General features: G+C 32.4%; 3 protein-coding genes across 4 annotated transcripts in view; 2 read left to right on the top strand and 1 right to left on the bottom strand.

Annotated features, from left to right (window-relative positions):
• The window catches only part of LOC101746951 (uncharacterized), a 41,925-nt gene that overhangs the window by 18,987 nt on the left and 2,112 nt on the right, over positions 1-20,826 (bottom strand). Inside the window, exon 1 of one of the 2 annotated variants that reach the window (XM_062668671.1) lies at positions 12,799-12,944. The exons of the other annotated variant lie outside the window; for it this stretch is intronic. The gene's annotated coding sequence lies outside the window, so the exon portion shown is untranslated. Of the gene's footprint in view, positions 1-12,798; positions 12,945-20,826 lie in introns of those variants that run through there. 2 annotated transcript variants of the gene reach the window in all.
• Positions 17-13,691, top strand: LOC101741399 (serine/threonine-protein kinase OSR1). The gene is made up of 11 exons (XM_038011885.2): positions 17-347; positions 1,029-1,153; positions 1,562-1,655; positions 1,848-1,992; positions 2,255-2,420; positions 2,655-2,802; positions 3,224-3,426; positions 4,200-4,379; positions 4,496-5,517; positions 5,974-6,175; positions 6,401-13,691. Exons 1-11 carry the CDS (start codon positions 272-274, stop codon positions 6,473-6,475), a joined length of 2,436 nt encoding a protein of 811 aa, XP_037867813.1. The 5' UTR covers positions 17-271; the 3' UTR covers positions 6,476-13,691.
• On the top strand, positions 16,770-20,270 carry LOC100302628 (cold-related protein; the record flags this gene model as incomplete). Its single annotated transcript, NM_001163917.1, is given in 2 exon segments — positions 16,770-16,860; positions 20,144-20,270. Coding segments are annotated over 2 exon segments (218 nt in total), but the record flags the coding sequence as incomplete, so codon positions are not given.

The following is a 20,826-nucleotide window of genomic DNA, read 5'->3' as shown; positions in this document are numbered from 1 at the left end:
AACAATAGATGCCGTTAGTCTCTGTTCAGTGGGTACTTAGGTTCTCATTTTTAATGGATTATAATCTGTATAATCCATTGTCATTAAAAACCTGTATGGGTTTTAGTGTGAATTGCTGTTTTAAGATTGCAAAATGTAGTTTGTTATATATGCATAGAAATCGGAGGGAGCATGTGACCGTAAACTAAATGCGCTGTCGTCATATGCGCGGACAGCTCGTTTGTCGATCGGTACGGCTGCTGCTGGGATCGGAAATTTATTCTCGCGCAAAATGGCAGCCAGTACAAACACAAACACGATTCCTTGGTCAAATACCGAAGATGACTATGAAATAGGGGATGTAATCGGTATGTGGAATATTGTTACAAATATTTGTAAATAAATTTCTCTCTACATATCCACAATGTTCATAGAAATTTTATTTCATGATGTCCATGTTTCTGATGATAGACAAAATTCTTGAAAATTATTTGTAATTTCACCCAAATGATTGTTATAAACAAGTTTGATAGGCATAAATATTAATACTAAAAGTTAATATAAAGTAAGTACATATGTACAGAGAATATAAATTTATTCATAATAATGGAACAACAACATTGAACTTCATAAATAAAATTGATCTAAGAATACATGAAATATATCACTTTGTTAATAATTTATCAAACAACGTGACCAATATCTACCATTATATAGAATTTATTATAATTTGGTTATGAGTTATTGATTATTTGACAGTAATGGAGGCTAGTTTATATTTATAGTTAAAGTTTTCATTCAAAAATTGAATTAATTGCTAATCATGAATAAATGAAGGAGAGAATAAATCAGTAGCTAGAGAACTATGTCTTTTGTATTGAAATATAAGTAGACAGATAACATATGATGGTAAAAATCCATAAAAAAGGGGCATACTGCAGCTCATAACATTACTCAGATGACTACTGCATGTGTATTATCTAAACTATAAATAAACAAAATTTTATGTGAAATATTTGGTGCTTTTATTATTAATCAGCAAATTCTAGGTGTTGGTGCCACAGCAGTAGTGTACAGTGCATACTGTAAGCCAAGAGGTGAAAAGTGTGCTATAAAAAGAATAAATTTAGAAAAATGGAATACTTCGATGGATGAGTTATTAAAGGAAATACAGGTAAGTGTGTTTTCATTAAGGGATCAATAAAGTTATGAATACAATTATTTATTTTTTATAATTTCATAGTTTGTAGTTGGGTTTTGGCTCTTTAATTTTCAATACTTTTACTATGTTTGGGAATTTTCAAGTAATAATACTTATCATAGTAGTCTTATTAGAGTGAGCTAGTATGTTATGTGTAAAAAAAGGCAAGCCAGTTCTGTGTGTTTTTATTCTTGTAAGAAAGGCTCTCATCAACAGGAGAATATAATGATGATTTTACTAGAAGTTGTCTATGAGAAAATTGAGATTGCAGAAAATTATAATTATGTAGGAATAATGTCGCATGAGGAATTTACGTAATGTTTTATAGACAGTATTAAATCTTATCAAAATTTAAGTTTACATATGGCTTAAATTTTTCAGGCAATGTCAAGTTGTAATCATGAGAATGTCGTTACATATTATACAAGTTTTGTGGTGCATGATGAGCTGTGGTTGATCTTAAAGCTTCTTGAAGGTAAACTCATTATAAATAAAGGTAAAATAAAAAATAAAACAAGTACAACCAAATTGTTTCATATAAAACTCTAAGTTATCTTTAGTAAATAAAGTTTTATGTTTTACAACATACAATCAATTAATGAAAGAAGGTGATGAAATCTATCATCTATATTAGTAGTTTCCAACCTAAATGATATTGTAATTACAGGAGGCAGTCTTTTAGATGTCATCAAACATAAAATAAGAGTAAGCAATTGTGTCAATGGAGTTTTTGATGAAGCTACAATTGCTACTGTTTTAAAGGAAGTGCTAAAAGGTTTGGAATATTTCCATAGCAATGGACAAATCCACAGGTATTGTAAACTGAAATATGCATGTTTTATTTTTTTGTTATTTTATATTTTTATAAGTTACTTTTTTGCTTTCTATGTGTATTATATTGAATGTTATACATCTAAATTTTGCTATTGCGAACATATTATTATGTGAACACATTTTACAAAATATCCATGTGTTTGAAATATTCATAGCGATGTTTGCATAGTAGCGAATTGCTTGAAGTAGATCTTATTGGGTTTATTTAAAGGTAAGGATATATTATACTTTTTGTTTTAGGGATGTCAAAGCTGGTAATATATTACTAGGTGAAGATGGAACTGTGCAGTTGGCAGATTTTGGTGTTTCTGCATGGCTGGCTACTGGTAGAGATATGTCTAGACAAAAAGTTAGACATACTTTTGTTGGTACACCATGCTGGATGGCACCAGAAGTCATGGAACAAGTAAATAATCATTTGTTGCATAATGTCAAAAAAGTGTGCTCATAAATTGGCCTGCAATGACAATTCTCAGTAAAATAATTTTGTTCATCTTGAAATTTGTATTTTAAACAAATTAAATGTAACCATGTTATATTGGGGACAGCTTGTAATAAAATGGTTTAATTATGTAGGCATTATTTAACTACATTCAATTTGAAATGAAATTTCAGTATGATTTAAAAATTGCCTTCACAGGATCATGGCTATGATTTCAAAGCTGACATTTGGTCATTTGGAATAACTGCCATAGAAATGGCTACAGGAACTGCTCCATACCATAAATACCCTCCAATGAAAGTGTTGATGTTGACATTGCAGAATGATCCTCCTAATTTAGATACAGGTACGTGGAGTACTTTATACTTCACTCTGTATTGTCTATACATAAGATTTATATATAATGCGTATTGTCTATACATAAAGTATTAAGTGTTATCAAAAGTGGTCACAGACACTAAATAGTCTACCGATAGTATATTATTGAATAGCAGATGTAGACAACATTTGAACAAGATAATATAAATAACATTGTCTGCAGAGTAAGTTTTTTGACAGGTAAGTAAGATTTGTAGGTAAATTGACAACACAGTCAAACTGCCTACTGTTGTATGAAAAAATGAAAGAAATAAAATTATTTTGAGTATAAGTACTTATTGAGAATAAGGTAGACATGAAAGTGATCAGGTTTTATAATTAAATGTGTAAATAAAAAAAAAATAACATTTCTGAATTTAAGTATGTTTTATTCATACTTATTGTTTTAGGAGCTGAAGAAAAAGATCAATATAAAGCTTATGGGAAAACATTCAGGAAAATGATAGTGGATTGCTTACAAAAGGATCCAACCAAGCGTCCAACTGCTACAGAGTTGTTAAAGCATCCTTTTTTCAAAAAAGCCAAAGATAGAAAATATTTAACTCAAACTTTGGTTGCCATAGGGCCCAGCATGGAAACTAGAGTAACAAAGGTGTGGTGCTCTTTTTAGTTACCGGGAGCTGTAATCATAATAAAATATACCTTTCAGGCTTAATCTTGCATTTATTATTTTAGACATTTGATATATAGACAACTTAGGTGTTATTCGTTGTCATTTCAATAAAGTGCTAACTACCATAAAATTTTCTAAACCTAACATTTTGACATTTATATTTCTTTGCACACAGAATAACCTAAGACTATATTAAAGTTTGGTAAAGTGGCAAAATGTAAATTTTTATTTAGTTTATGGATAATTGGTATTCATATGGTTATAACTTAAACCAATTAGTGGTCAGTTTAATGTTAACAATTTCCATTTAAGCCTAAGTATTCAAATTTTCACATCATATTTAACTTTGCATTATTGTTTCACAACCAGTGGTGTAATTATGATGATAAAACGTTATAGCAAGCTTTTTACTTTTCAACGTGATATTGATGTTACATGATGTGAGTCGACTATTATCAAAGGCGGCAATCTGACTTTTGGACAATGATTGGTAAATCAGAAAAACGAATTATTGACTTTGTATTCCATTGGCAGTCACAAAACTCTTCGGAACGACATCTTAGATAAATAACAGGTTAACTATTAACCTTTATTTAATGCAGGTTTTGAACCGTATTCTTTGAAGGAGACGATTATATTCAAATAAATCTGTATTGACATATCAATAAAAAATTTTTGTCCAAATGTACAGATTGCCGCCTTTGATAATAGACGACTCATGTATAGTAGTGTAAAATAAGAACATATTCCAGGCAAGCAAAAAGCATTCTGCTACGTCAGGTCGTCTTCATCGTACAATGACTGGAGAATGGGTGTGGAGTGAAGAAGAGGAAGGCGGTGTTGATTCCGATGATGATACTCCTACCAAAGATGATCAACTTCCTATGAACAAGATTCAAAAGGCAGAATCTAGTGCCAGTGAAAATGAAGACGTAAGTTTACACCAATAACACTCAGGTTTATTAAGCTGCATGACATTCATGTATTTTAAAAACATTAAGAATACAAAGCTGTCATTAATATTAATACTGATTATTCTTTTTAATAGGAAATTTCAACTGATTCTAAGCAACAGCCAGTTCAGCCGCAACAAACACAGCCTCAAGTAGTCCAGGCGCAACCACTATCGAATATGTCTCAGACCCAATCACTACAGGCATTGCCACAACCACACCAAACACAGCTACCTGCACAAAAATTGCAACTAGATCAACCGCTATCTCAATCTACATCGCAGCAGCCGCAAGCTGCGCAGCCACAGCGTCAAGTCGTTCAGCCGCAGTTATTGTTGGCACAGCCACAATCCCAACCGCAAATTATTGCGTCGCAACCGCGAATGATGCAATCGCAGTCACAAATGGTTCAGCCCCAACCACAGTCGCTACAGTTACAATCACAATTGGTGCAGGCGCAAAATCAATTACAGGCGGCAACCACACAACCGCAATCAGCACAGATGCCACCGCAATTGGCACTACCACATCCTCAATTGGCATTGCCACAATTGCAATCAGCACTGCCACAATTGCAATCGGCTCTGCCACAATTGCAAACAGCTCTGCCACAACTACAATCTGCTCTGCCACAACTGCAATGTGGTGTATCACAGTTGCAATCGGGAATGCTGCAACTGCAGTCAAATTTACCCCAAATGCAATCGGTATTACCCCAATTGCAATCGTCAATACCGCAATTACAACCAGTACTACCGCAAATGCAATCAGCACAGCCGCAACCTCAATCAGCACAGCCACAACCCCAATCACCACAGCCGCAACACCAATCGGCACAGCCGCAACCCCAATCGGCACAGCCGCAACCCCAATCAGTACAGCCGCAACCCCAATCAGTACAACCGCAACCCCAATCAACACAACTGCAACCCCAATCAGCACAACCGCAACTACAATTGGCACAGTCAAACCCGCAATCAACACAGCCAAAACCCCCACCAGTGCAACCAAAACCACAACCAACTCAGTCGCAGTCGCAACCTGAACAACCACCAAAAGCACAACCTGTTATTATGAAGATTGTTCCCACAGTTGTCAATTTGGTCCTAAGATTGAGGTTTGTAACTTTGAATAATTTACTTAGTTATATATACGTAATATTCTTCTTCACTCTGAATCTATGGATTTATCTATATACCTTTACCACAACTCTGGGTGAACAGTTTAAATTTTTTTAATTACCTTTGTAGGAAATATCAGCATATGCCATAGCTGATGGTAAATGGTCACCATAGGTCATGAACATCACTAATGCCGAAGACACAGCCAAACAGCTGCCTACATAGTTTAGCAGCTGTCATTATATAAAAAAAACTGGCATATTTCTTATGTCCATCATGAGTTTTTATGAAAATATTCTGATAAAATGCTTAAATTACATCTTCATACGAAAATTCAATACCTGTTTAAGCTTATATAATATACAAAGCTCTATTTTATTTTCTTCTATTATTTCTTCTTTCTATGTATTTGAAAAATTACAGAGGTCTTGATTCTTAATTGAACTTAACAGGAATTCTCGCGGCGAGTTAAATGACATTCGATTTGAGTACGTCATTGGGAAGGACACTGCTGAAGGGATAGCTTCAGAACTAGTAGGTGCTGGGTTGATTGACCCTAATGATTCAGTGCCTATATCGTCGAATTTGGCAAAACTACTTAATGGCCATGTTGCTGCTATGCAGACCGCTCCTAAAGCTATTACATTCCATTTGGTAAGAAAAGTAAAATTTTAACATTTTTCTTTACAAATTTCAAAGGTCTTTGCATGAATACACTTATGGTGTGTTGGGGTGTTCTATGGGTATCTGATCTCATTGAGGCCTTAGATAATAAAGCAATAATTTCCACTAAAAGTCACATGTACCCATATCAAAACAATATTTCGTTATTTAAGAAAAATAAACATCGATTAATAAATATTAACCATTTTTTCACAGAATTCATCCAGGCCCAATCAAACTTATGACGACAAAGCTTTGATTGGATTTGCACAAATAACAATCGTTGAGTAATGTTGAAGATTGGGTAGCATTGGTGTACTGAATATAATGAACAAAACTAGGACAAGCTTCTATATAAAAACAGAAAACTATTGATAACTAAATTCAAGAATGAAGTTTTTTGAGCAGAAATTGAAACACTTCCATATGAATTTTAGGCAATTGAAGGTCGTATTGTAATTTTTCTATATGTTCGATAGTTTTTAATTTATGAAACCATTTATATTAGATTTCAACGGTTATGAACAAGCTGGGCTTAGTGACTTGCAATATTTTTATATGTTACTTTAAATCGCTGGTTAGTGTTCCATCAAACCAAAGAATCGTAGTCTTAACAGATTCAATATCAAACTTAATTTATAGTGGATAGTGTGCTGTGTATGAAATACAGAATTCTAGTTAGGATAGCTTAAACTAGAACAGCATGCCGGGAATTAAATTAAATTATATGTTTAAAACAGGCTTGAATGAAGCTAGAAAGAAAAGTAATGATCTTGAACTATAGTGCAGGGCTATTAAGAATTTTTATAGTACTGAGTAAAGTGATTGAAAGACTGGTGAAGACTTACAGTACAGGTATATATTAAAAAGGGAATTTGAAAAGAATGAGTTTTCATTATATTTTGGATCTGACTGTCGATTTAGCACAAAATCCAGAAACATAGGCACATAGGTTATTGGTAGTACTATTTGATTTATTTTTGATTAAATTAAATTATTGATTGATTTTTTAATAAGTTCAATTGTTGGATTTATTAATCTATACTGCCTGTTTCAAATTAAATATACTTAAAGGTTTTTTTCTAGGCACACTTTGATGGTTCATATTAAAATTTCTGTGAAATTATTGTACATCCATTCCTCATCTGTAATATTAGTAATAATAATTCTGGGAATTCCATTATCTTGTATTGAAAAACAATGTATATTACTTTTTACACCTTTAAATTATCAGACGCTGTTTAATCATAGAGTGAACAAAAGATAGTACCTGCCTATTTATGCCGTGCAGTAGATTTGCCTTCTGATTTCGGGAACAGTAGACCAGCCGTTATACAATAAAATGAGTTCATATCTGAAGGTGTGAGGCGTCATTTACGTTGTAATATCTATAGATTGCTGTTCCCCCTAACATCTGGCGATTCATTTTAGGCAACGGTCAATGGAATTTAACAAATAGGTAGGTACTACTACTAATATTAAATGTACTTTTGTTAATAAATCCTTAATTTTTTAGATTAATTGAATTCAAATCCTCAAATTTAATGCACTTTTTTAAGGCGAGTAATAAGTGCAAAACTTGTTTCGTATGTACAAATTTAATAATTATTTTAGTGCATCTTCTTTGAAATAGGTACAGATTCTTTCTCTGAAAGGTTAAATATGAAAGAAAAAGGCTAATTACTAAGTTAAGCACTTGGTCTTAGAAAAAGTATGTTCATGAAGGCGTAATCTAATGCGAAGGAATCTGCATGATCCCCCATTGCACGAGGTCGTCGACCTCGGGCGTCAGCTGATCTGATTATTTCAAATCTGGAATTATCAGCATTACTAATTACTATCTCTGTTTCTGGGGATTGTTCCCCTTGGACATTGTGTAACTTTTAATCCCCTTTCCTTTTAAATTAAATTCATAAACTATGAAAGGTACGTGAATTTACGGTTTTGATGTATTTTAGTGTAAAGACAACTGAAATAAATAGATCAGTTATGATGATAATGATTTAACATCAATATACAGGGTGGCCCATAAGTCCTTTGATATGAAAAAAAATTTATTAAAATAAAACTAATTACATTATGAATTAAATTTTTATTTACATAAAAAGCTTAAAAAACGGGAATTATTTTTTGAAAATAACATCTCCTAAATGTAATCCGTTGCGATCACGGCACTCTTGCAAACGACGTCTAAAATTGTCGATGACTGCGCGGCACGTCACTGCTGAAATGCTTGTCATTTCTCTGCGGATGTTTTCTTTTAGGGCCTCAATTGACTGCAGGTTTGTGTCGTATACTTTAGCCTTAAGGTAGCCCCACAAAAAAAAATCCGTCGGAGTCAGATCTGGACTACGTGGAGGCCAGGAAATGTCTCCTCTCTTAGAGATAACTTTGCCAGGAAAAAGTTGACGGATAACGGGCATAGCAGTGTTAGAGGTGTGAGAAGTGGCCCCATCCTGTTGAAACCACGTCCTGGCATTAAAGCCTGAAAAGTTTTGCAATTCTGGTATGAAAAACTCTTCGATCATAGCCACATATCGCTCCGACGTAACAGTAACTGCGCGCCCTCTGCCATCCTCAAAGAAGTAAGGCCCTAGGATACCATGGGCTGACATAGCGGCCCAAACAGTCACTTTCGGACTATGTAAGGGCTTCTGATGCTTAAGTTTTGGATTGATGGGGCTCCAATAGCGGCAATTTTGTTTACTAACATGCCCGTTAAGATGGAAATGAGCCTCGTCAGAGAACATTATGTTATTGAAGGAAGTAAACCGATTCAACATTTCATTCGCATAATTTTGTCTTTGAATACCGTCAGTTTCCTTTAATTCTTGAACCAACTGAATTTTGTAAGGGTGCATATGTAAATCTTTCTTCAAAATCCGTTGTAACGATGTCCTGGATACGTTTAATGCTCTGGCGCGCTTACGAGTTGACTGTGTCGGATTTTCGCGAATAGACTGTGTCACTGTGTCTATGTTTTGTTCCGTACGTGACGTCCTTGGGCGACCCAACCGCGGTTTATCTAACGTCGAACCGGTCTCCTCGAACTTAGCAACCCAGTTCTTAATCGTTTGAAGAGTTGGAGTGTCGTCAAAGTTGTGTAAACCTTTGTGTTCTCGAAATTTACGCCGCGCAACGGTTGCCGAATTGTCGTTTTTATAAAACTCGCGCACACAAAACGCACGGTCCGCTCCGGTAAAACGCTCCATCGCGACTAAATTCCCAGACACCGAAGTTACTCCCCCCGCTTCCCCTGCACCGCTCACGCGCGCCCTGTTCGTTTTATTCAAATTTTACTTTTCAAAGGACTTATGGGCCACCCTGTATATTTCCTCGGAAATGTGCTTTATCTTATGTCGCAACATTTATACTATAATATATTATACATTGATAAATTTCCCTAAACTCGTACGAGATTTAAGGTTTGTATAGTTTAATTACAGTTTTCGCTTCAGATTTGTGGTGTTTTTTGTTAATTTCGCGATGAAGAAATATTCTTAATCTCTATATTAAAGGGTTCGATCCCTTTAACAGTATTAAATGTTAATTTATAAAAAAAAAATAACTCTTTTTGTGACTTTTAGTCACCTTATAATGTAATCTCATCTTAACACTAGTTTGGAATGTAATTCATTACTTAATGTAAGGTTATCAATAAAATTATGATAGTAATTTGATGTTTATGAGAATCTCCATATTGCATTTTGCAAAAGATTTTAAATCTTATATCTTGATTATTATAGTAGTAGTAAGTTATTTTAGTTTCGTAAAAAAATAAAACTCTACTATTTAAATGTACTTAAATGTGACGTTAAGCAGTTTTACGTTGATCCAAGGTAAATGTGTAAGATACCAAATGGTATGCAAATTAAGTTTTTTTTTTTTTTATATGTAACGAATGGCCATTGACCATTTTTATTTCGTTGCAGTATTTTCCGTCTGCGTAACTCATAATCAGTATTGAGAACAAATGTAATTGTGTCGCGCTCACTCACTGTCACGCATTCATTTAGCGAATGCCTCGGTTACGTATAAATTTAGCACGTGTTTAACAACAAGCTCTAGTGACTTTATTCGTTATTATTGGAATTGTCCGAGACTATTGGATCAATATAAATCAGCTCCTACTATTATTATATTACTACATACTACTATTATTACCTATTATATTGTGTATACTTTAGAGATAAATAGAATATATTTTATTGAAAATTTAATCTAATAAGGATTGTTGTCTAGCATGCTTATAAAGTTTAACTTTACTAAAATAATTTTATTTTGCTCTGAATTAACTAGTTTAGACAACGAGGCCGCAGATAATTTTTTGGACCGCACTCAAAGCTAATTTGACGAAAAAAATCTTTTAGACTTTTTGCAGTATAGTTTTTTTGTATTGATAAAAAAAAACTGTTTTCAATTCATACAAGAAAATACGTTTGATCATGTTACTTTATCGGTAATTGTCCTCTGAGTATCATTGTCTACGTAATTAAAACAAATAAATGACCTCTAGAGATAATCTGATTAAATTAGAAATACCACATTAATTACTTTGGTAGTGTCCTTCATCTTTCGTATATATTTTGCGGTTAACAAAGATACTTCAAAAATAATTCAATAATAAACAAAACTAAAATGAAATGCGGATGATAAATGAACCTACCATTAGTATTGATTTTATTTATAAGTACAGTATTTTGACAATAAGAATTCTAAACATATCTTGTAAGATATCGTTATTTTGAAAGCATATCCAAAAATTGCGTATTTTTGTAGCTATTGATCGATTTAATTTATAAATGTGTGATTAATTTGAAACATTCGATCAATTAATGTTGGACTGAAAATGTATTTCGATCTATTGCAAACCAACTAATTTTTGTAGGCAATTAAATTAACCTGGCTGAAGTTGAACTTTTGAAATAAAATTAACTACTATTTTAACATAAATAGCTAATAAGTTGGCATTCGACCGCGATGTAATGCAAATTTTACTAGACGAACCACGTGACGCGTATCAGCTGATTTTCAACTGTTTAAAATTGGGTGCAATGAAAAAGAAAATAGTATTATAATTTTTTTAAATTAATTTATTAGTCGTATGATATTTAATAATACATCGTGTATAAGACATTAATTCATAACATAAACGAAAAATAATACTGATTTGCTAAGCTAAACCAAAAGTAAGGTAATGTAATTGTTAACATTATCAAATTTCGTGAAATCGCATTTTGGAAAGCAAAGGTGCTTCATATTTCACACGACATTGTTAACACCGCGCTTTTCTTCATTTTTCGATTTACAGGTGACCGCCAGCTATCCATATTTTGTTTAGATTAGTTAGTCGTCGTTCATTGGTGGAAATACGAACATAATCATTGACAGCTCAAGATTCCAAATAATTTTATGTTTATATTTTCGCTTGCATTCTGTTATAGATTTTATACCTAATGCAATGTCGGGAAACATCTGAAATATTCTTTTTACTTATAGTTGATATTATACTGACAAAATAAAAGAGCTATTGAAAAACAGAGCAGAAAATGATACTTAATTATAGCGCCGTGTCTTTTTTTAACCGACTATTTCCAGTTTTTATTTATTGATAACACTAAAGGTCGTCAATAGCTAGTAAACAAAACAGAAAAAAATCGAATCTGTTCGAAAACAGGAGAAAATAGTATTTATATTTAACTGTTTTCGTTTCACCTTTTTTATATTCACCTTATTTATATAGATTATAAATTTGCGTTTATGCTATCCGTAGCTTTCCTATCGCGCGATGCGAATTGCGTCAGCTTCGATAGAATATGAACAGCGACGATACGTTTAGCAATTAAGTAATCTGCCTGAATTTAAGTTATTTTAAATTTATATCAAACTTCCTTTTTTTTTCAACAACATACGCAATTAAAATCTCTACAAATTAAAAACGTTCCAATTATTATAATTTGTGATTTTATGAAATACGAAGGAAGTACAAGTATTCAATAATTACTAGAATATTCGTGTCAAATGTCAATATGTGGTTTGTTATTAAAAAAACTTATCGCACGTAAATGCGCGTTCGCAAAATTTATCCGCATATCGCGGGTGACCTTGCCAATAATAATATTCTTTAATTAATGAAATAATATGACCAAAAAACAAAACGTTAATCGATGATATATTTTTCGACAAACATAGTATGATGTGTATTTTACTATTTTATAAACTATCACAAACTTAAAGTTACTTTCTTAGTAAATTCGTTTACTCAAAATATATTTTAACTGGAAAAGACAAAACATTAAAGTATCAGTTTTTCATGTGCTCTCAACCCATCAATATTTTTGGCTGTTAAGTGTAATAATGATTGAAAATATTTAGTTTAAAGGTTTCCTTTCGGAAAAGTTATTTTCTTCAAAAAGACTAAATATAAAAGAAGAGAATAAATCACATAAAATAAATTTAAATCTTAAGCTGTAATTATGGTCGAGTTTCTATCATTGAGCTTACAGTACCTGCCCATAAGTGTGTTAAATACTCTTTAATGTTTGATAAGTTTGTTAAAGTCAACGTTTAGTTTAATAACTTTTCGCATTAAATAAAAAAAAAAAGCAACGAACCTTTCGAACAACTCACGTAGAGAAATTATAGAAAGGATTCAACCACTACTAGAACTTATAATAATTATCTGCGGATCTTATCTGTTCGTACTGCAAGCATTTATTAGATTAAGACTTTCGATTAAGTGAGCACGCGAACCAATGGTTTGAAGACATCTTTCGATCACGTGATATCCGAAGTACGCAAACTCAACGAATAAATAATAATAGACTTTTAAAAAAATACGAGATTTCTTCGTTGACGATAAAAATCTATTTGAATCTGTTGCTCGGGTTCTCTTTTTTTTTTTATACATGACTAGATAACATACTCCTTGGTGCGGACGATGTCGCGTAACTGATTGAGCTAAAACCGAGTTGCCACGTTGTATAAAACGCGATTTTTTTTAAATCGCACGTCTATCGGTAACTAGTTAACTAGAACCAAAGAACTTTAATTATGCTGCATTTGCATCTTCCTTAATATAAATCTCATATTATTAGATAAGATTATACATATAAGAACAAGTACATCTCTGTTGATCATTCAACATGTATAATACGGTTACCTGTTGCGTTAGAAATAAGATCTGATTTATTTTTTATTTTTACCACAATAATATTATCATTAGTACTAATAGAAACATGTGAAGTTCATTTTAGAACTGAATTATCTAATAATACTATCTTCATACATATGTTTTGTAGAGCCATATTAGTAGTACCCAAAGTACCTGTATTTAGATTTAAATATAAGATATTTTTTAATATCTATCGATGGTCGTAGGTGTTAGCTTAGTTATCTTAGTCTTCGAATATGTATTCTCAAACTTATATGGAAATAAGTAATCCTATTTTTGTGTGTTATAATCTAAATAAAACGAAGTAAATGTTTATTAAATTTATGGAAATACCTCATTTTTTTTCATTTTAATTGAATGTTATAATATCTAGAGGAACAATCAAATTACAACCAAATAGATGTGAAATATTTCGTAACCGTCGTAGCTTAAAAGATAGGGCGCCAGATGTACTCCAACTGTGCGATGCAACTATGAGGGTGTCCAAATCTCGCAGACAGTTACTATTTTTCTAATGAAATTGGTACTTAACACATGTTCAGGATATTTTTAATTTTTTTTTTGCGTAGGTGGACCAGCTACTTCCTACCCGGTGTTAAGTGGTTACCAGAGCCCATAGACATCTACAATGTAAATGTCGCCACCCACCTTGAGATACAAGTTCTAAAGTCTCAGTATAGTTACAACGGTTGCCCGCCCTTCAAACCGAATCGCATTACTGTTTTACGGCAGAAATTGGCAGGGTGGTCGTACCTACCCGTGCGGACTCTCAAGAGGTCCTACCACCAGTAATTACGCAAATTATAATTTTGCGGGTTTGGTATTTATTACGTAGTATACGTAGTACGTATTTCATTAGAAAAATTGTTTATTATTTCCAGTAAATAAATAGTAGATGAGGGAAAAAGAGAGTGTAATGAATAAATCATACCCGCAAATTAGAGTCGGCAATTAGTGGTGGCAAGGGCGTCTAGCGAAGTTGAAACTTATTTCTTTTTGAAGAGTACGAGAGCTGTTAAAGTACCGTCATCTATTTTATATGTCCATGGACTCCGGTAACCACTTAATGCAAGTGATTTGTGAGCTCATTCACATGTTTACACTACACGATAAACAAAAAACTGACCCAATTTATTTTCTCATCATAACACGGAAAGATCTGTTTGGAGCGCAATGTTTGAAAATAAAACGTTAATCTATACTAGCCCTGACCTAATTTTAACACATAAAACTTGCAGTTAAAAATATTCACATCGTTGCAATGCTTAGGATCTGGAACGTATTTTGTCTCGGTGAATTTTAATTAAATATTTAGTAATTGAAATTAATGCTCTAAGATTCGTTTAAAACATTTCCGTACTCTAGTTTTTAAAATCACTCCGATGTGGGAGAGTACACCGCAGCAATAATAATAACTACCACCATTGCTATGTTTGTTTATAGTGTATTACCTAGCAATTCTTCTAATTTTTTTGTGGATTATATAAATTATTATTGGAAGTCAACTGCACTTCTCCAGTTTTCTGCAGAGATATGATATGGCTTTCTAAAACGACATTTTAAGTCTTATAATATAGGTATATAGGTAGACGTTAGGTTTGCCCTTGGCAATGCCGATGACCAACAATATCATGTGACTCGTAAACTAGTTTGCCTCCAAACACAATAAAAAAGAATTTCATGATTATGTTCCCTATATCAGTGGTTATCATAGTGTAGAAGAAATCCGGTTCGCGCTAGCAACATTAGCAACGTATTTACATACGAGTATGATGTTCAAGTTTTTAGAATAACATTTAGTAGCTTTGAGGATTTTTCGAGATTATCTCTATATTCCTTTATATAGAATCGCTGCATTCATCCATACTGCGTTTCCTGAGATACTTTTTGCTATATGCCATCGAGCTCTAGAATGAGCTCTCCCCTTGTGTATGTATTTTCAGAGCGCTATGACATATGACAAATAAGGTTTGCAAGATTGCGAGTTTCAAATGGGAGCTCTCAGCCGTAGGCCACGGCGTCGCTGTGCTCCTTCATTGCTGACGTCCATGAGCGAAGGTGGTGGACCGTATGATAATTTGCTAGGGTCTGCTAGGGTGGTTAACAAACCTGCCCCCCAAGCCCTCAATCCCGCCCATTCGTTCCGATAAAACTATAAAGACTATCGGTCGGTAGCAATACCACTCGCTCGGTGGAAGATTTTTCCTTTGTAATTTCTGTCAAACTAAGAAGAGATTATCCACAGGACGATACATAATTTTAATACGGCTAAATGACTTCACTTGTCGCAAAGATAGATGAATATTGAAAATTATTTTAGGCTATTTTGTAAAATTATTATTTCTGAACCTAGGTTCCTTCAGTTATTTTTGTACCAAGTCTCTGTAGTTCTAGTACCTATATCGTCCAATAATTATCATTTTATACTCACACTAAGTTAGACTAATTCTCGTTCAACAAAATGTTTTACTAAAGATTCAGTTGTCAGAAGAAACAATTTTTCCACGACTTGATACAGTTTCCTTTTCAGGAATTATTTACTCTTATTTGAATTACAACTCCATAATAATCATGACTTTATATCTTACAATTATTGAAAAATTAATCTGAAGTCAATTTAGGTATTCCTAAAAGTGTGACTTCAGGGTATGTCATCGAAGCTGTTCTGGGTAAGTGAGAATCGGCTATTAAAAGGTTAAAACTACATTTTCATCGTAAATAATTTAACACGTTAAAAAGAGTTCCGAGAAAGATTACAATACGTCCCAAAATACATTAAATATAGTCACATGAGCGGGGAGGCCCACAGGTCATACTAGTAGCCGACAAACAAATCATATCAAGGTCAAGAACGTATTTAATTCTGACACAATAATCATTTGTGTTGGTAATAACAATATCTTTGCAAATTTGCGAATTTAAGAGAGATTTTTATATTCTGAAATCCTTGCATAAATAGTTCTTATACATTGTTATAGTTTTATTATGTGGTTATATACCTAATGGCTATCCAATGCTTCAATTTGAAACACTTGATTACTTCCAACAAAAATATGTACCTATTTTTCCAGAAAACTTTAACTGGGTGTTCATCAGAGAGTGTATATTTAAATCAATGGTGTTCATTCTGAAAAGTTACTACAATAAATAGGTACATTGATTGTCTGAGGCATAGTGAACCATGATTCAATAACTATACCTGTGGAAAATTATGCAGTCAATCCGTATATTATGACAAACGCAAGTAGTTCGAATTACAATAAATGTAGTAGAAAATAATGTTGACGCGTTCGCAACGTTGTTTATCGTTCGCGACTATAAAAACGATCGTCATGTCTTGCAACGTGCGTATACTTCGTAAGCCACTACAACCGAACGCAGGGAGCGGTACCAACACCTAAAAAATTAAAAATGAAACTAATACAATGTGTTTTTGTCATTGTTTTGCTAATGGCAGTAACGGTGTGCAGCAGTCCTTTGCTAACACAAACACCATTCAGTGGTAAGTTAGTTTTAACGTTGTTAAGATTTTTAATGAAACGCAATAGCTCGTTTGATAGCTTTAAACAATTTTGTGACAATCATGCTTAAAAGCTGGCGATTCTATTTGTTCGATGAGGGAAGCTAGAAGCTTAGAAATTTCGTGAACCGCAATCTGCTTTAGTGAATGACTGATAACAACATCGTTAACTAGCTCAAAGAACAATAGAAGACGTTTTTAGAATTAGCAAAAATTTCAAATGTGCTTAATGTTATCAGTTTTGGATATCGAAATATGAATACCATAACGTATGTACATAAATTGTAATTATAGATTAAAAATTATTAAATTTTAATAGCGTGATAGACTTGTGTAGGTAATACTAGAAATGTTTTGAGGCAATGCCTAACGCATTTTTTTTAATGAAAGGATACATGACGTATCTAAAAAGTTTAATTTTGCTTATTGATTTAATTTAATTGGTTTGGAAAACAACAAAAAATCAAGTTTTTGATACAATTTGCAATTATACCTGATACATTATACCTATATTATATTTTTTACATTGTTCAGAAATGTGGTATTATTAATGTTTTAATTTCATTAAAATGAATAAGAAAAATCATAAATATACGGTTTTATGACAGTGTATGATTGGTTTCCTAGTGGGAGCCAGCACAGCCAAATCGGTCGGCCACCATATGTTTTTAATTTTGGTAGTCCAATTCATGATATCTAATTTTTGCTTAGGATGGGCGGATTGAATCAATAAAATTATTTATTAACGTGCATATGTACCTTGATCCTGTATTGATCATTGATAGGTATAATCGCGATGCGCACTGGTTTTTATCGGGTGGGCAGTAATGTACGTATTTAATTTTTATTTCATATCATGTCGAGATGGAAATTTCGATTTTTGAGCATTATTTTCAGATAGAAAAGTGCCATTCACGGCCCTGGTTAAATATTATAATATAATAAATTACACATTCTTTTATTTTCTTGGCGCATGCTTACTTGTTCTTGTTAACACATAAGTTCGCAAACGATTTATTTGCAATGTAGTGTTATTTTTTTGCATATTTTTATTGGTTCATATTATCATTTGCAATTGATTGCATTCTCCTTGTTCTATATGAGTAAGGGAAGGCTTCAATCCACCACAAGCTCTTCGCCTCAATTTCCACGTCTCTGGTTCTCTTGTAACACTTTATCTAATTCTTAGAGGTAAATAAATTTAATAAATAACAAAGGTTAAGTTAAGTTAACTTTTGATTCCTCCCTGAAAACAATATTTACTCATCACGGCAGGAAAAAATGCAAGCCCGACCGACACGTGTTTTTGAAAGACATACTTTTTTCCAGCGTGAGTTAAATAGATAGGTACTATTTGGTGCAGTTAACCAAACTTAAAATCAGTGACGTGGCAATGATTTTAGAAGAATCGGGTTTACCGTAAATAGTTGTCCAATTGTTATATTATTAGTTCATGTTCATTTTAACGTAATTTAGTTAATTCAATTAAATTAGTTTTAATTCGCTTCTTAATTTATTCAATCGAAACTATTAATGATAATAAAAATAAATTACGATTTTCTGCCACCAAGGAACAAGATGGGAGTAAAATAAGTTGAGATAGAATTTAAAAAAAAAAACTTATGTTCATTAATTACCATAGAAAATGTTAACAGTTGAGTCAAACTAAATAAACAGCATAGTGTTTGTTCAACATTAAACCGATCTGTTTTCGAATTTCACTGTGAATACGCCATTAGCAGATATCTAAAAATATGTCAAGGTGACCCGATTCAAGAACTTCCTCAGACCGACAGACAGGATTGAGTACAGAGATTTATGAATGGCTTTATTTTTGCTTCTAGATATATTTTAAGAATTTTCCTGTAATTACGGGACCTATATTTTTGTAATCTACGTAAATAACGTTGATATTTCGATTAACAAATACAATTTATAAATTCATAACATCAATATAACAAATATAATTTTTTTTTAAGAATTTTATCTCTGTACTTCGTAATTAAATTAAATTCTTGTTGATAATTTAGAATTATAGTCTGGACTCTTTTTGTCTCCCGATCCAAGACCTTGGTCTGGTTTTAAATAGTTTTTACGGTGAAGCACTAAGATGTCGAGTTCGTTAAATGAGACTGCACAAATAATATTCTTCGTAATCAATACTTCTTGATCATTCCAGAAAACCACTTTTTAACTATGTACTAACGTTATATTTTTATTTCATTTCCTAAATTTTCCCGCGTAAAATAAATACCATTACGATTTGTGATTTTTTTTATCTAAGCGTATCTGTGTAATAATATGTGATGTTTTAAATAAATTTTCGACTCACAACGTGAATGTTAAATCATACTGGAGCTGCCACATTTTGTTCGGATCACGAGCGACTAAAATTATATTTTGAAAATTTATGACGAAGTGTGGTGTACACAGAACTACTTATGAATCTTATATTATGATTCTGTTGTTTAATGCAATACAATAATATAAACATAATTTCGGTAAAACAAAACTAAATAAAAATCATCTTCCACACAGCTATGAAAAGGAGATAAAATCTTGATAATAGGAACTTGATTGAAGAAACAAAATCATTTTTAGAGGCAATTTCTTCCTTTTCCTGTTTTGCGAATAATACATTGTGTTTTTAGGTAAAGATTAAAATCTTTGTGATAGTTTTCATTTGTCGTTCTTAATTTACTTTTGTCATTAATCATAAATTACAATAATGTTTATTTACTTATTTTATTTACGCTATCAAAAGTGAAATCGTCAGTAAGCATGTAACAAATATGTACTTAACAAAAAACAGTGTTTATTATAAAAAAAGTAAGATTATCATAAATAATACTCTCATCCGAATCTAATAGGTATCAGATAATTAACTAATAGTTTGAACTTGTCAGATTTTTATTAATCATTATTAATTTTAATTATAATTATTTAAAAAAAACTCCAACTATATAATGGAAATTTCTATTATGTTATTTCTAAAGTCCTATTATATAGTAGGACTTTTCATTCTGCGGGTAACATATTGAGGTTAGCAGCGGATGCCATTACAGCGCTATTCAACACTTTAGTGCAAAAAGCTGATAATTAATACCAACCATCCTGATTACGTCAATGGAAATATGCCGTTAACCATGAATGGATCGTATTGCGATTGATTCATTCGTCGCGACCATCGATGTCGCGACGATCGTATTTATGTTAATAATAATTATGATGATAATAATCTTTGATTTATTTGTGTTTTTATTAGAGGAGGATTGCATCAGACAAGGAGGTATATGCGTGCGCACGGAGGAATGTGATCCAGACAACATATCGACGATTTCGCAATTTCTATGTCCAAACCAAGCGCACCTTGGAGTAGCCTGCTGCTATGTAAGTAACTTCTCAAAATTATAACAAATTAAATGAAGAAGAAACAAAAAATGAAAATTGTAACAAAGTTTTTTTTGTATGGACGAGTTTATGGTAAGTGATTACCAGAAGCCACAATAGTACAGTGGTTAACCCTTCGAAACCTATAAAATTATATATTGTAAATACTATTTCGGGCTCAAGACGTTTACGGACTAGCTCGCCTGTTATTTAATGGAATTGAATTGGCTCCGATAGCCATTTAACACCAGGCGAGCCTTGAGCTAGTCCATCCATCTAAGCAAAAAAAATATAGTACGGTCTCAATTTATTATTCCAGTAACTATAATTTCCTTACCAATAAGTGTTATTTAAAAATCATTAATTTTACAGGTCTGAAGAAACTCGGTGTCTTCTTACCGACGAATGATATAATCAAACTATATGGTTAAACTTAGCTTTAATATTTAAGGAACATGTTGAAATGTAAAATGTTTATATAATGCCCATTTACATTATTTTACATTATTTTTATTTTATTATGCTTAGATTTAATATTAATCTTAAAATAAATTTAAT

The sequence above is a fragment of the Bombyx mori genome, chromosome 1 (genome assembly GCF_030269925.1).
Source record: "Bombyx mori chromosome 1, ASM3026992v2".
In the NCBI taxonomy this organism is placed as follows: domain Eukaryota; kingdom Metazoa; phylum Arthropoda; class Insecta; order Lepidoptera; family Bombycidae; genus Bombyx; species Bombyx mori.
This window is presented reverse-complemented; position numbering and strand designations above follow the sequence as displayed.